Source organism: Cuculus canorus, chromosome 2 (genome assembly GCF_017976375.1).
Source record: "Cuculus canorus isolate bCucCan1 chromosome 2, bCucCan1.pri, whole genome shotgun sequence".
Classification (NCBI taxonomy): Eukaryota; Metazoa; Chordata; class Aves; order Cuculiformes; family Cuculidae; genus Cuculus; species Cuculus canorus.
This window is the reverse complement of record NC_071402.1, coordinates 126,681,341-126,697,783: the sequence shown is the minus strand read 5'-3', so window position 1 is coordinate 126,697,783 and position 16,443 is coordinate 126,681,341. Positions and strand designations below refer to the sequence as shown.

Sequence of the window (16,443 nt, the reverse complement as noted above, 5' to 3'; positions counted from 1 at the left end):
CCCATCAGCCTCAGATACCTCTTATGTTTCAGGCAAGTCCTGTTTCCTTTTCAGGCAGAGTCACTGAGCATGATTTGACAGTGTAGCCTGTCTGAACTTTGCTCACTTTCTCTCCAATTTCCCTCTCTAAAGGGATCAAAGTCAAGGCATACAGTGAAGCAGAGAACAGTTAATTCTAGTAATTCTGGTCATCTTTAAGTCATGACTACTTTGTCAACTTCCTTATGTGAAAAGGAAAATCACATGAAAAATCACTGTCTTTTGGTGTGGAGAAATTTCTGTTTCTGATACAAATACTCGATTCATTTGCCTTAAAACTCTATCTTCTTGCAAGTTATTCCTTACTGACTTTGGTCTCAGCAGTAGACGTGTTGCCAGAGGTAGTGTTCTGATCTCCATCCTACTAATCTGTCTCTGTTTTTCTCTTGTCCTCAGGGAGTGGAAAACAAAAGAAGGTTTAGCGAAACAAATGTCATTACAATTGCAAATACTAGGTTTAGGGTTGTTTATTATTTGGGTACCATGGTGTTCCTGTCAAAACTCTACATTGCACCATGTGTCCTCAGGGCAATTGCTGATGCCTCTCTGACTTTGTTGCAGAATTTCAGAAGTCTCTCTGGCTGTGTTTTCAGAAAACAAGAACAACTACTTTCTTTTTAAAATCCACTGAAACCAGGTTTTATTTTCCTGGTTTCCAGTCTTATGTTGCTGAGATTGTGAGTCAAATGCTTGCAGGGCCTTTGATGTGAAGCTATGAAAAATACTGCTTTAAATAGCAAAGAACTTACCTGTATTTCATCTTGGGTCTGCAGTGACAGCCAAGTAGGTATATGGAAGTCATTCTTACATCACCAGAAGTAGTTCATATCAAGGAGAGCTGTCTTTCCTTTTCCCTGCTGGAGGACAGGAGATGCCACGATGGTTTTATGGCTTGGCATGGTATCTTGGTACCTGCTGTGTTGTGTTACCATGACAATTTAGGCACTCACCGCTTTGGCATGTGACTAACACCATCTCCCAGGTACCAAGGTACTGAATTACCCCCAGTCTGTGGGAAGAGGGAACATAGCAGAGCAGAGAGTCACAACAAAGCAGTAACGGAGGAACAGTGCCAGCTGATGACTTCCATTCCTGCCCTATAATCCACAGCAAAAATCCTGTGACACTTTGCCACAGGAGGCTGGTGATGCTCAAAACTTACTATAGTCTAGAAAACCTCAGCTGCTACGTAGGAAGTCCCTAAGCTGCAACTTCCTAGAGTCTGGGAAAAGAAGAGTGGGAAAAGAGCATAATGTGCTTTTCCTGTTGACAGGAATCTGCTTTTAGATGCCATCGAAGACAAGATAGATGAGCCTTTGGTTTGATCCATTAGTTGCTTTTCTTTTTTCCCTCTTATATTTTCATGTAGTCTGTACTTAGGCAGAGCCCTACTTTTTGATGGAGTATTAAAAACGTGCATAACGCTCGCTGGACTCACAGGTTGCCTCTTGAAAACAGTACTAGTGCTGTGCAGACAGGATGGGGTGTTTGCTTCAGGATTAGACGGTGTTCTGTTCAGCACTTATTGATATGTACAGGGGAAGCGAATAAAAGTATGCAAAGGGACACCTCAAAGTTTGGAAATGTGGTTACTGGTGTGATGTGTTAAAGCACAATGAGAAGCTTTTACAAAGCTATTGGTAAGCAGGCTGAAATCAGCAGTATTGTTAAAGTGTGTGAGTGCTTGATTTTGTGGGATTAGCCCCATTTTCTATCCAAATTGGTTCAGATAAATTCATGTGACTACTGAATAATTATACACTGCTTATCTGACTGAAATTCTGGTCCTGAAGATTCAGCATTTCTGGAAGGTTTGCTCAGTTATGGAAACCTTTAGTGAGACCTTTTAACCACAAGAGCACAAGCAACATCAGCTGATAAAATCTGCCATTTCCAGGTCTCCCATACCACACAGATCTTTTCTTCCTGGGACTCCAATTTTTACACTTTCACTGTACTAGGAGATTGATCTTGTTCTTGTATTTAAAACAAGGACTGATGCACAAAATCTTACTTTGCTTCAGTGAGAAAATTACATTATTTGTATTTGTAATAAAAAGAACAGCTTTAATTCTGTACCTACCACAGAAAACATGCCACAAATAACATTCTGTTCAAAGTTAATCACACTGAATTTCATTTTAAGTAAGGCAAATATTTGCCCCTGTTTAATGCAATCATACACATATCCATTAATAAATGACTTGAATTTTTTTCTTGTGTTGCTGAAGAATAATTTTATCTCGCTTTTAATATGTTGATAACTTGGAAATTGTCCTGTTTTTAGTGTAGTCTGAAATTTGTAGTCTAAACAGCTGTCTGTTGAATCTTTAAATGTCATGACGCTAAAATGTAGGCGAAATGGCAAAATTTATCTGTCATATTCCTTTTCACTATTTCCCCCCAATCAGTGCTCTACCTGGCATTGATACCTGCTCAGAGCTTTGAAACGCTTGTTTTTCTCTCTGTATGTAGCTCTTCAAGCTCTTGATTGCGTAGCTATACTGTAGCTAAGAGTTGCACATCTGCACATGCATAGTATTTGGCAAAGAAAATATGTGAATATTTAAGTGCTGCCATACCTGAGTTATGCCTTTGTCTTTCTACTCTCTCTCCCAGACTGCATTCTTTAACTCTATCCAACTCTTCTGAGTCTTACTAATTTCTTTCCAACTACCCTCACCTTCTACTGTTGCTGTCCTACAGCTGCTTGTGGAAAGTTCTGCCATTTGCCAGAATATAAATTCCTGCCTGCTTTTTGTGAGGACAGCAACGCTGGTCAAGCATCCATGTAGACTAATCATTGGCAGTTGTTGTGCAGGAAGCCTTGACTCTGGAAACCACTCATAAAACACCCATTAAGACCACTGTGACCCAGGGACACTCAGTCTCACTGATACACTGGAGCCTATATATGTCTGTAACTTCAGGTATAAGGTTTGTTTCATCAGCTTAAAAATGCCAGTATTTGTTGCATTGAGATTATACTGATGAGTATGTTACATATCCAAAGTATGTTTTGTTTGCATTATTTAAACTTAATATATATTTTATGATAGGGATTGGATGAGCCTTTTTGGATTTTCACTGTTTCTGACAGAAGAAGAGAGAGGAGAATTTTGTAATAAGTTACAGAATGACTTCAAACATGGAAGCTTCCAAACTCAAGAAAGCTCTAAGTTATATACTTCGTCTTAAACTATGAAATGGGGCATAAGCACAAACCTGGAGCCGAGCAATGCCTCAATACTGTCACAGAAAGAGGCACCATGGAAAGCAAGGTGATTAAAAAAAAGGTTGGGTTCAGTGTTTTGGGCTTTCCAAATTAAATGCTGAAACTGTTCAGAAAGAAGAGCTGTTCTGGAGATGCTAGCTAAGGTTTAACATCTTGTGAACCTTTAAGCCACTCAGGGTTAGTCTGAACTCAGCATAAGCTGGGAGATACTGCTTCATCCAAAGTTAACATACAGCAAATTAATTGACTGCGGTCATGGTGCCACAGAAAAGAAAACCTCTCCCCAGACCCTGCCAAGCAGCCTGCAGTTGCAGGAGCTGCTGTAGTGTACGGGAGGCAAATTTGCTTCCTCCTCCTGCATAAGAGAATAGGCTTCCCTCACTCCTCCTCACACTGTGAGGGACTCTGATTGTTAGTGGGATCTGTACCTTATTTTTGAGGGAAGCTCCTGACCCCGCATTTTGCAGTGGGACTAGCAGGTATGATTCATTGATCATTTCCTTGTAGGGAGCAGATCACTGCTTGTACCTCACCACCAGGAGGTAGAAGGAAGAGAACAGCGACTCTTCCAGGGTTTCTGGAGCTGTGCTGTGCCAAAACACGGCAGCACAACATAATGCTGTGTCAAGAAATATAGATGTACCCATGGTGGGGAAATGTTGTTGCCTCCTTACCGCCCAAGTGAGCACGTGGATGCCAGGCTTCATGCTTGTCTTGTTCTGCTTTGTTAGTGTGTTAGCTTAATCCTCTTCCTTTGAACTACCTTGAAGATTGATACTATAAAAATAGCTGTGCTGGTGAGAGAGAAGCAGCCTCAGTTGTAATTGGTGAAAGAATTTGATGATGAAAAAGTGCCCCCCAATCCTATGAACTGATTAGAGGTGGTTACTACAGAATCGGGCTAGAGCTGGTGGGAGCTGTCGTTGGGGCACCGCTTTTCAGATGCTTCAGTCTAGATGCTGTCCCTGCTTTTTCCTTCCACCCCACAAAAGCTAATAAACTGGATCAATGCAAGCTTTGGATTGGCATTTTACTGGATTCAGTGTGGCAAAGGGAAACTGGTGGAACCAAATCACAGTTGCTCTCTAGGGCATTTGCAGTGTCGCAGGTATCAGACTGTCACATCAGCTGCTTCTGTTAAGCCACCACGAGGACAACGAATGTGCAGGAGTGCTGCTGGTGTTGAGGACAGAGAGCATGGAGATGCAGTGAGGCCACTTTGTAAGATGTGATGTCACCCTACGCACAGATCTGCTGAAATTAGGAGCGAGGGTTGCTGGTTGTGCCATGGAAAATTATTCACTCAGGATGGGATAAAAGGCAGCCTGTAATATTGCTGTAAGTTTTGTGACCAATGCACTGTGGAGTCATGAAGATTTCAAGATATCACCTGACGTTAAGAGCTCTAGAGTGCTCTTTTCTTTCATGGCTTGAAATGGACACGATTCAGGGAGCTTCCTCGCATGCTGCAAGAGCAAATTTATTTGATAGCTATTTTTTAGATAATGCTGAAATTCTGTTTCTGGAGTGATAAAAAAGGTTTCTTGCTGTGCAAACTGAATATTGTTTTTCAGGATATGCTGGATTATTATTAAACCAATAACTGCATATGATAATAACTATAAGAATCAGCAATTACATGTACAGTAATATATGTATGATGTAATTTTAGAATACATCTTAAAGCTTTCTGTCAGTATGTCTAATGTTCTTACTTGGGTGGTTGTTATTTTACCTTCAAATTAAAGTAAAAATAAGATATGATCAGAGTCATGATTTGTCATTCCAACTGGAATTAGTCATTGGTCATCAAGATGCTAATCAAATTACCTGTTTCTAAAGAATTAACTTAATTCTACTAATACGTATGAATAGTTTCCAACTCCACCAAACTCTTCAACAAATTCTGAAACTTTATTTGGGCTGGATTCACCTTATCCTGCTCCGGGCACTGTGGTAGTCAGGTGCTGCCGTGATCAGTGAAGGGTGTGTTGCTCGAAGACGCCCTCTCTTCTTATCTCAGAGCTCCATTGTGCAAGGGACCAGATCACTGTCAGGGTCTCCATCTCTCCCACTAACTCTAGATCTGGAAAAGTTTAGGGAGACACCTAAATCTGGCACTTTGGCCGGATCAGTCCCTATAGTGAGAACCCGTGAGAAGCCCTTCGCTGTGAGAAGCCGTCCTAGATTCAACAGTAGTTCCCTTGGGTCGCGACAGCTATTGGAAAGGCTGTTGTGATCTCATGGCACTGGTGAGCTGTTTTCTGAGGCAGATCGCTCAGGCATGTAAATAAAACACAACAAAACCACTGAGCAGGTAGCCCTGGTCAGGGGTGTTGAGGGTCACCCCGACGGCAGGTTGGTGTTCCTTGCTGCAGCTCTGCTGCCAGCGCCTCTGGGAGTTAAGCCTCGAGAATTTCTCATTTCTTAGGCGTGGTGTCCGAGCCAGGGGCTATGGTTTCTTAGTTTTGGTCGCCCCAAACCAATTTGCTTTCTTGGCTTTGTTTCAGCATCACTCCTAAGAAGCTCGGGGTGGTGGAACAGGGACGCGGTAAACTCGTTCCCCTCAGTCGCTCCCCTTCCCCTGCCGGCTCCGGGCTCCCAGGGCGGCTCCGCAGTGACGGACAGCGCGTTCCCACGGGCAGAGCCGGGCTGCATCCCGCGGGGGGGATGCGGGGGATGCGGGGTGCACCCCCTCGGGGCCACCCAGGGCAGGGGCAGGAGGAGCGGGGCGGGGGGAAGGGGGGGTCGGGGCGAGAGACCGGAGCCGGCGAGGCGTGATCGCCCGAGGCCCCTCCTGCCTGCCGGGGAAAGCCTTAAAACAGCCCGGCGAGGCGCCGAGCCCCGCACTCGGGAGCCCCGAACCCACGGACAGAAGCGCCTCGCTGAGCACAGAGACGCTCCGCTGCAGCCGTGAGTGCCGCGACGGGGCGGGCAGGGAGCCGGCAACGGGGATGGGGATGGGAACGGGGACGGGAGCCGGGAACGGGGATAGGAACGGGAATGGGGTTGGGAACGGGGATGGAAGTGGGAATGGGAACGGGGATGGGAACGGGGATGGGAACGGGGATGGGGATGAGGACGGAGCCGGGAACGGGAGCAGGGATGGGGGGCACAGGGACGGGGATGGGAACGAACGGGGATGGGAATGAAGCCGGGAACGGGGATGAGGGGCGATGAGGCGGCCGCCCCGCTGCCGTCGAGGCAGGGTCTGACGGCGGCTCTCCTCCGCCCGCCGCGGGGCAGATGCAGGGCACCGTGAGGCTGTGGGTGTCGGTGCTGCCTTTCGCCCTGTCGCTGCTGGTCTGCCTGGGCACCCTGGCAGAGGCGTACCCCTCCAAACCGGACAGCCCCGGCGAGGATGCCCCGGCAGAGGACATGGCCAGATACTACTCGGCGCTGAGGCACTACATCAACCTCATCACCAGGCAGAGGTAGGCAGAGCAGCCCGGCCAGCAGCCCCGCTCCCTGCCCGCCGGGCTGCCTCTTCCCTTGGTGAGACTCAGGGAAGGAAAGAGAGGTGCCCTCTCTGTTGCTTCCCCCACCGACACGGAGAAAGATGGGGTGCACAGATGCCCTTTAGAAAGTGACAGCCATGCATCCCTGAGTTGCCTCTGGGTCCAAAGCTGAGTTTCCACCACCCAAGTTGGCAGAAGGGGCAGTGGTATCGACACTGCCTTTGCTTTTCTAGCCCTGGCACAGCCAGGCTGGCAGGCAGGAGTGTGAACCACAGGGCAGGGAGCCCTCCCCTACCCTCCAAAAAAAGAGAGAGGAAACCAAAACTAGCCTGGAAGCTGGTGAAGGTGAGATAGGGCTGTAGGCACGGTTTCGCACCTCTGTTGTTGCCACCATCTCCGGTGAAGATTTTGATGAGGAAAATGTGCCCCTCTGGCCTTGTTGTAGTTGTGAGTGTTCAGATGTTTTGTGGTTTTCCAGTTGCTGAACGCAGCTGTGAGCACTGAAAAACTCACTAGTACTAACAAAAACTCTCTGAAGACCACAAAGAAGATCTCAGGCTGATACAGTGTGACCCAAGCCTGTCTTGCTCTCAACTGGCTTTCTGGAGACGCTGTTGCTTGTTAAAGCAGTGGTAAAGTCTGAAAAAAGTGACAATAATAATATAATATTTTTTTTTTGGGGGGGGAGCATCTGTCCAGTTCAGGCTGTGTGATTAATAGAAGTTTCCTTTGAGTTCCCTGAACAGTGTGTGACCCAGAAGAGCTTTGACGTTTATCTGTTCATTTATTATCAAAACCAGATGAGACGTCTAAAATTAGGCTTTCATTTGTCCCTCTAGAAGTCTGAAGAATTAAATTAGAAGGGAGGCCATGGCATAACTAAGAGCTTTCCCAGCAAACCCATAACATTGCCTGCCAGCGTACTAATAGCATAACACAGATGAAGAGGCTGATAGAAATACAGTTCTTCAGTCCTGGACTTTTAAAGCAATATTCACAGCTCGTTCATGTATATGGTATGCTTCTGTGCAATAGCCTGTGCTCAGATAACTTTTTGTTTAGATTACTGCTAAAATAATCTGATCCTTGAGTTGTGCCTCTGCTGCCCTTTTTCCTTGCATGAGTTGGGATCTCTAGGCTGGTCTCTCATCTCTTCTTTTGTTTCATTCATCTCTGATTTCAAAGGTGATTCTTATCCCAAACCAGGTCATATTTAAAAACAAACAACCCCCAAACTCAAACAAATGAGCTCTCCTTTCGGTATTCACCCTCCACTTCTAGTGTGTGTCCTGTGTGCTTGCCTTATCGTGGACTGTGTAGTTTTTTCCTTCTAATTCTTGAGGTGCACATATACAGCTGCCTCAAGTACAAGACTGAGGCTGTTCTCCTTCTTCTTATGGATTTGGGTTCAGAAATGTTATTTTTTCTGATGAATAAAACAATATAGAATTTAAATTTTGTTCTTCAGGTTTTACGTAGATTTCCCACCCACCCTCTCGTATTTAAAGGGAACAGAATTTATCTGGAAGTACAAGGAAGCTGGCAGAAAAAAAGCCTACCACAATGGCGACTTCATGATATGCATTTTAAAGCTGAATACATAGCTGAACAAAACCAAACAAACAAACAAGCTGCTGTTTCCACTGTGTGGTGAGTTAACAGTGCAGGAATTAAGTGATTGCCACCTCCACTTGGAAAGCTTAATTGAGCTCCTGATGATTCCCTGTTTTGGAAGCAAGGCAGTCACTTGCAAAACGAATCAGTAACTTTTGAAGTATTTTGGACTAGTTTAGTAACGATCACTTGGTCTGTTTCAGCAGATGTGCTCAAAGTTTGCTTTCTTCTTACAGCTTTTTGCCTCTGCCTTCTGTGTGTGGAGCTCTGTAATGGGGGGAGATGGAGGGGTTGCCAGACCTGGTGCCTGGTCACTGTGCGGCTGGGGAGATGGAGCAGTAAGAGCATGCTGGAACAGGATGAGATTGATGCTTTTTACCTCTTCGGGTTCATCTGTCTAGTCTTGTTTGATGTTTTTGTGATTATGGATGACCTTCTGGCTCGCCCTCCTGGCTTCTGCTTCTGGTCTAACTAAAGCATTTGAGTGTCATTCCACTCTGAGCTACTCTGACCCACAGGGTCTTCACCCTAGCTCCCATGAAGCTTCTTCCTTCCAGACAATCTTTGACTTCTTGTCTTAAGCCCTAGTCTGTGTGGCCGACTTTCTCTCTCTCCGCTTTAAAATCCTTCTGCTTCAGATCCATCTCATTCAGCTTTAGACATCTGTGCCCATCAGCTTCATACACCTTTGAGGTGAGCTGAGTGAAATAGGTATTGTAGGGTGCAAGTCACCAGGTCTGTTTCAGACTCTTCATTTTCAATGGGATCTGTTGTTCCTCAGGCGTCAGGTCTTCATAACTGTAGAGGGAGCCTAAGATGATCAGCACAGATGCAGACTCCTACCCTGCAGATTTCTGTCTTTGGATTAGTCCCACCTCTCTTCTCAAAACTGTCCCGTGGTCCTTGCCTCATACCACTCTCCTGCACTCTTCAGGGAGTTTTTTTTTCAGGGCCCATCTTTCCTTGAATCACTACTCCTTCTGCTACTTGGTACTACTACTTGTACTGTCTCTTGACAATAGACCCTCTTCCTTTTGCCTCTTGTAGTTTGTTCTCGCATCTGTGTCTCTTCTGCGCTGTGGCAAAACAGTAAAGTCATTCCTGCTGGAAATGGCTTTGAACCGTAGATGGGGCAGAGAATACACGTGTTTGACTTAGGTAGTACTGGGGCTCCCACTTCCTGTAAATGTCCTGTAATGTATAATGGAGCAGATCTGAAGAGCTTGGGATTTTAGGCGGTTTTCTGAATCCCTCACCTGATCCCACAGTTCCCACTGCCAGCCTTGGACATCAATGGGATTTGACTCCCATGACCCAAGTTTTCAGAGGAAGCTTTGAGACTTTGCTGAGTCTGAGATACCGTGTCCCTAATCAGAATAAGTACAGTTTACTCTTTGACTTTAGCTGGAGCTGTGGGTTATCAGCACACTTGAAAAATAGGCCTTGATGTCTCAAGCTGAGCATAAAACCTCACCAAGTATTTTCACAAAGCTTGGAGACTCTTTCTTTTAAAATAGTGACAATATTTGATAAACGTGTTTCCCAAATCAGCAAATAAAGGCCTGGCTTTCTGCATTCACATTGTTTCAGAGCTGGGCAGAGTAGATAGGGAGCAAGCACGGAGCAGCCAGAGCAAAGATCTCACAGAGCATTTGCTTCAGTAAGAAAATACTAGCTTTCTCTATGACCTCTTTTTAGTTTGGCTGTAGCATGGTTGTTTCCCAGGGGCAAAATTACAGGGCAGACGAAAGCCTTGAGCGTTTGAGAGAGGATGAGCGGATGCACCGTGACCACCCTGGTTGATGGCAGTCAGTGATAGCCTTGTCTGCAGCTTTGCTGTGTGAGGACATGGTTTGTCTGTCTAGAACAGGTAGCAACACAGGTTTAGCCAAGGTGCTGAAGGAACTCTTATTTATAAAAGATATCTCCCCAACACTGCAATCTTCATGATTTTACAGAAATTCTGCACACTGGAGGATTGTTACCCATTTCTAAATCTGAAAAAAACTTCTGGAGACATTTGTGGGAGTTTTGCCTAAGTGTGAGCTGTTTTGCCTAAGTTTAGTTAAATCAAGTTCTTTTAAGAACAATGGCAAATTAGATTCCCCTTCAGTTAAGTCCGGGTCACATCCATATTAATTGGAGTAGGGAAGTAGAAAGAAAGAAATCCCTTTGTGGTGATGGAGTGCAAGGTATTTGATTGAGCATCATGCTTGATTGCGTAATTGTAATAGCATTTTCCTATGACTGGCTGAATCTTTTCAGACACCTGCTTTCAGGCAGTTTAGATGAAGAAATTGACTTTAAAATTCTAAAACTGATGTTTTGTATTTCTTGAGCTGAAGTGATGTACTGAAATGATTAAGGCAATGTAAAAATAGAAAAAGTTGAATAAAATGATTGAAAGGTGAGATATGGTTCCACTTTTCAGCAAGTCATGCCATCAACAGGTAAAACTGCTAGCTTTTCAAATATAGTCTGGGAAGGGGTTTTTTTTGTGTTCTTTATTTTTTCCCCACAAGATTTAGATCAAATCATTGAAGAAACATCTTGATAGCAATGGATAAAATCTGTCCTTAATTACATTTTTTATTTCTTTGGAATCGGAATTTCACTCGGTAGCATTCACAAAACTGTTACCTATTGATGTACTTTGTGTTTCAGTCTAATTACGTACACAAGTTACAAACCATGATCTTAATTCTTTCCAAACAAGGGAACATTCTCTTGTAGTTATCACTCTTAGGCTAATGAATCCTTATAATGATGAAGTGTCTGTCAAGTTGGCTGCTCATTGTTGCTTCTCTTTTCTCAGGAAAAAAGAATGAATTCTTTCCCAAGAACCAGGAATTGCAGTACTTTTAACTCTTGAACAATGTATAATATCCAAGTTTTAAAATTAAAAAAATGGCAATGGGAAGACAGGTACTGTGTAAATACAGGACAAAGATAACTGGTGATACACCATTTAATCAACAAACTCCGATTCAGCAAGTTTTCTCTCTCGTGGCCATGTAGTTAAAAAATGACGGTTACCTTGGGGTTGCTCGGCTTTTACAACCAAATGTACCATGTGTTGGGCAGCCCTAAATGTACTGGCTATCTTAAAAAATCTCAGCCAGTTCCTTGGATGATATGGCATATCTGAGTTAGCTTTTTAGTCACTTAATAGATAAAACTGAATCCTCATTTACCATACAGTAGCATCTAAACCAATGCAAAATTTGATAAGATGATGGAACTGAGTTTGCAGGCAGGAATGACATGTTCAGAAGTCACGTCGTGTACAGCTTCCTGCCCTTTCCTCTGTACTCACAGCAATAAGGTGCAAGGCTTTAGAGTATCCAGGAACAGCCATCAAACTGAGAAATAGTCAGATTTTCTCAACACTATCATGCAACATGATTATGGAAAAAAATACATCCAAAGAATGAAAATTTTGTTACATGGTTAAGTCGAGTTAAGTTAAAATAGTTGCTGGAAACTTGTCTGTGTCTGCTCTGTTAATTTTTTTTTAATGTAAAAGAAGCCTAATGGTATTGTGCTTAATATTCCTTTTTGAAAACTGACATGTTTTCCTTTTCTTAGATATGGAAAGAGATCAAGCCCAGAGACATTGATCTCAGACCTCTTGTTGAGGGAAAGCACAGAAAATATTCCTAGATCCAGGTATGTATGAAGAGGTTTTTTGGTGGCTTTCACTTCTCATTTAAATTTAATAGTTTCATTTGTTATCAATAAATGTGTTTCACAGGGAGAAAACATATGCCACCAACACCAGGATAAACATGTTGTTAAAACACATCTTTTTTATTAAGAGCTTGCATCATCTGTGAATGCAAGAAATGCCTTACCAGATAAAATATAGTCCAATCTCCTTGTTGCTTGATTTTGGGAGCAGGCCACACATGCTGTTTGAAGGAAGGGAAGCATTCCCACAAGGCTTGACCCATACTGGCCTTCATTACACAAAATTGTATGCTGATGCCTGATGATGATTCATTTCTGGATTAGAGCCTCCCAAATGGCATATTTCTACTCATTTGCTGCTCAAACACGTTTAGTTTTTTTCCTCTTAAAGTGTCTGAGAGGTAAATATGCACATACAGTAACTTACACACAAATGTGCAGCTGTGCTGGTCTTTAAAATACAGTATTTCACATAGGTTCTGTACCTAATATTTTACAAAGGAGAAAAAAAAGCTTTTCTATTTCCATTTGTATTTGGTTTAAACTAACAGTGGTGTCCAAGCAACAATGAGATCTCAAATGTACATACTGTGTTTATGTAGTTAGGTAATGACACTTTACAATGTAAGATACTGTCATAGTGACTACTAATTACACAGCTGAAAGGTATGTGTGTTGAACAAATAAGTTGCAGGAGGTATTCTGGCTCGTGGAAGAAAATACTAGTTCTAATCTTACTCACAATCAAGCATGAATGAGCTCAGTTTAAGCCTTTAACAATAGCTTGAAGTTTGCTGATCATAATTCTACTGCAGGAATAAATGCTTTATGCAGTAGTCATTTCAGGAGTCTACAAACAAATGTCTGCATTTTCATCAGCTGTGCAAAGGCTCAATTAGACTAGTTAAGTATGTAAGAATAATAATCTGTAACACTGAACTTAGGGCATGGTTTTGTCACTGGAAGGTGACCAAAATTTCTACTGCCATCAAGAGGGGTTGTCCATGAGACTTGCAGTTCTGCGCATGGGAACCCAGCGACTTATTGTTTGATGACTAACCACAGCTGTGGGGATGCAGTTTTCTCTGCAGATGCTTATGTAAAGAACTGCACGGAGTGCAGTGAAATGTATTAGACTATTTTGTTTTTGGTAATGACAAGGCAGAGCCCTCGCATAATGGGAAATTTCCGCTGCCGTGAATTTGAGGCAACACACAGGGTAGCACAAACTCTAATACTCTCTGTAATTTTCACCCCTTCATAAGAAAACTTTATGGTTATTATTATTGTTTCAATAATGCTATTTATAACACACCAGGGAGCAAAAACTCATGAGCAAACCAACAAACTAGACTGCATTTAAGATCAAGAATTGATGAGAAACAGATTTTTATTTCATACCCCCCATAACAGCGCATTACACTGACTATAGTATTTGTCATTCATCGATGACAGTCATGTGAGTACTGGGAACAATGATGCCTAGTTTCCTATGGATATGTTTTCTAGGATAAAACCCTGTATGGATTCTGAACCCAACTCCAGCTTTTTCCTCCATGTAGGGGGATGTAATTAAATCTTCTTTCTACCTAGTCCTGTATTTCAAGGCACATCAGGAACTTAATACCTCTGAGACATCTGTACCTCTCTCTGACTTGTCCAGAGGATTTGAAAGCTGATGGGGAAGTTAGGAGACCTACGCAAGGGTGGACAGTTTGACACACAGCAAATATGCCGAGGTACAGCACAGCTGCCTAAGCCTTTCTCTTGGAGGAAGCCAGGCTAAATGAATTAAAGGCAGGCTGGTACTATTCTGAACTTAATTTAATGAAGTATATGTTTTGGAAATAGGTATATATGCAGCCAGTTGCAGAGCAGAAGTAATTTTCACTCAGTGAATCAGTGACAGACAAACACACCTCATGAGCTCTTAGGAACTGAACTCTGTAACTAAATATTGAGGTTCTATGAAACAACTGTATTCATCTCTTGGACCACCTGGTTTGACATTTCACTTTACCAACCTATGCCCCAAAGTATTTTGTAGTCTAGGTGTGTGTCTGACCATGTGAAGAAACCCTAGAGAGATTCTTATAGAAACAAGTTAAAAATTAGGAAGTTAAGGAATAAGAAAAGGAGATGTCTTGACTTGAGGTCAAATAAGTTTTTATGACAAAAACATGTGAGGTGTCATGTTTCTGATCTTGTTGATCCTGTGGAGTCATGAGAAAACCTTTAAAACTCAATAGCAGGATGTATATCCCCCTCCCCCCCCCCCCCAGCCTCTAAAAGTGAGGTATCAAGTGTGAAGTAGTTTTCTAGGCTGCCTTTGCAGTCAGTTGGAAGGATGGGTATCTCCAAAATGAGCCTTCCATTCTAAAATGGACAGGATCAATTGCCTTCTGAAGGTGTCACTGTCTCTTCAGTGACTGTGGAGGCAAACTAGATGCTTGATCAAGACTAGAAGCCCAACTTTTAGGTGGCAAAACTTGTGGCAAATGCATTTCCCCTGGTTTCTCTCCATGTTCTCCCTTGGGTTGACTACCTTTCTGTGTAGACAGCTGTTTCCAAGCAGAGGTCCTCTAAATCAAATCGTACCCTCAGCATCACATGCAAAACATATTTCAAATGTTTGATAGTAAGTGGTGGAATACCACAATGATATTAGGATAGTGGCTGTGAACTTCAGTTTTGTTTGAAGGTGCTAACAGCATGACATGTGGGGGAGTTTGGGTGGTTTGGTTTTTATTTTTGGGGTTTTTTTTGGCCCAGTTTCTCTTTGGAAACTGTTTACTCCTGAGTAAGAGTGAAAAATGTCTCTGTATTTCAACACACTATAGTTTTCTACCTGAATTTCTTCAAATGTTACTTAATGGCGTAAGCAGCTTTGCAGTGATGTAAAAACATGCCATCTGGGCAGCGGTATGGAGGAACAAGTTCTGGTACCCAAGCATAGACATTTGGCCTACCAGGATCCCTCTGCTTTGATGGGAGTTGCATATACAATCTTTTAACTGCAAATATCTACGTATATTCCTTATAGCTGCTATTATTAAAATGAACGTTTTAGGTATTTCTAACTTTGGATTTTTCAGAAGGGCCTTTAAAATGTTTTTAATGGTTTTTTTTATTCATAATATATATTGCAGGTTTGAAGAACCTTCGATGTGGTGATGGGATTTTCAGCACACTGCCAAAATTTTTCTTAGTTTTCATTTCATACTCCACGCCTATGAAGCAAATCATAGCATCATTCCCAGTGCATGCAGCCATTGTACTGAATTCTGTAGAGTTTTTCCTTCTTCATATTTGTATATACTTTTATTTAAATAAATTATTTGTGCATTCCAAAATATAACATACTAAATGAAAACAAGCAACCCTGTCATTGATATAGCAAAGAGTTGTTTTGAACTATTAAAACTGAACTATAACCTCTCTGCTGTCTAAAGTAGTATGGACAACAGTGGTGTCGCGGTTATTACAGTAATTAGTACTTAAAATAAGATAAAGACATCATTTATTGTGGCCTCAAACTCAGCTCAGCTGCTTGATGTACGCAAAACTGTTTAAAATAATTTATCGCAGACTACGCAATTTAGGAAAATAGTGTTCTGAGAGGCAATTTTTCGGAATGACCATGCTAAAAAACTTACTTACATTGACAAATATTAAAATCAATAGCATTTTCAAAATACAAAGGGATAAGTTATTGCTCGATTCTGCTAAATGCTCAAAGCTGGTTTGAAACTTGGCTGTAATTATAGGAATTATAGGAATTTTAAATGAAGCAGATGTAACATCTTTGTTTTGGCAATATGCAAAGTGGCAGAAAACAGTATCTAAAGTAACTCAGAGTAAAGTAAACAAGATAAATCTGCAGCTATTTGTGCCAGAAAAGAGATGTCTAACTTTGCCTATAGCCTTGTAAAGGAGCACATTGATAAATCTGGGTACGTGCACTCTGACCCTGTCTAATTTGGGGTCATTCACGGTTTCTGTTTCTACCATGACAAGGTACCTGGAGCAGGAACAAGAGGAATGTCTTCAGGTTTTCATTTTCATTTTTTTTTTTAAATTTTATTTTCTCAGTTTAGTCACTAGCTTAATGAGAGACTTCGACACACTCTCAGGATTTTTATTCTAAGTAGCAAATATCATGGTAGCACATTACCCTTGTTAGTAAGTAATTTTAATTCATAAATACGCATCTTTCAGTGTGGCCAGGACCCACACTGAGAATGACCCAAATGCTAGTCCTTGGTTCCTGATAATTAGGCACAACTTCTTTTATATAGACACTGTGACTACATACTGTGTAATAAAGCACATAAAAAGTTAAAACTCAGAAAAGAATCAGCATGAAGGTTTAGTGTATTTACGTCTCCTTCCTCCTTTTCACATGTT

The 16,443-nt window shown here is 42.3% G+C and overlaps 1 protein-coding gene across 1 annotated transcript; it reads left to right on the top strand.

Annotated features, from left to right (window-relative positions):
• Nucleotides 1-6,035: 6,035 nt before the first annotated feature.
• On the top strand, nt 6,036-16,012 carry NPY (neuropeptide Y). Its single transcript, XM_054060771.1, has 4 exons — nt 6,036-6,187; nt 6,521-6,708; nt 11,935-12,015; nt 15,186-16,012. The coding sequence occupies exons 2-4, from the start codon at nt 6,521-6,523 to the stop codon at nt 15,208-15,210; spliced, it is 294 nt and encodes a 97-aa protein (XP_053916746.1). The 5' UTR covers nt 6,036-6,187; the 3' UTR covers nt 15,211-16,012.
• The last annotated feature ends 431 nt before the right edge of the window (nt 16,013-16,443 follow it).

Coding starts and splice junctions, on each gene's coding strand:
- NPY (XM_054060771.1), top strand. CDS start 6,521: ATGCAGGGCACCGTGAGGCTGTGGGTGTCGGTGCTGCCTTTCGCCCTG. Junction 6,709..11,934: donor AACCTCATCACCAGGCAGAG/GTAGGCAGAGCA, acceptor TCCTTTTCTTAG/ATATGGAAAGAGATCAAGCC. Junction 12,016..15,185: donor GAAAATATTCCTAGATCCAG/GTATGTATGAAG, acceptor TATATATTGCAG/GTTTGAAGAACCTTCGATGT.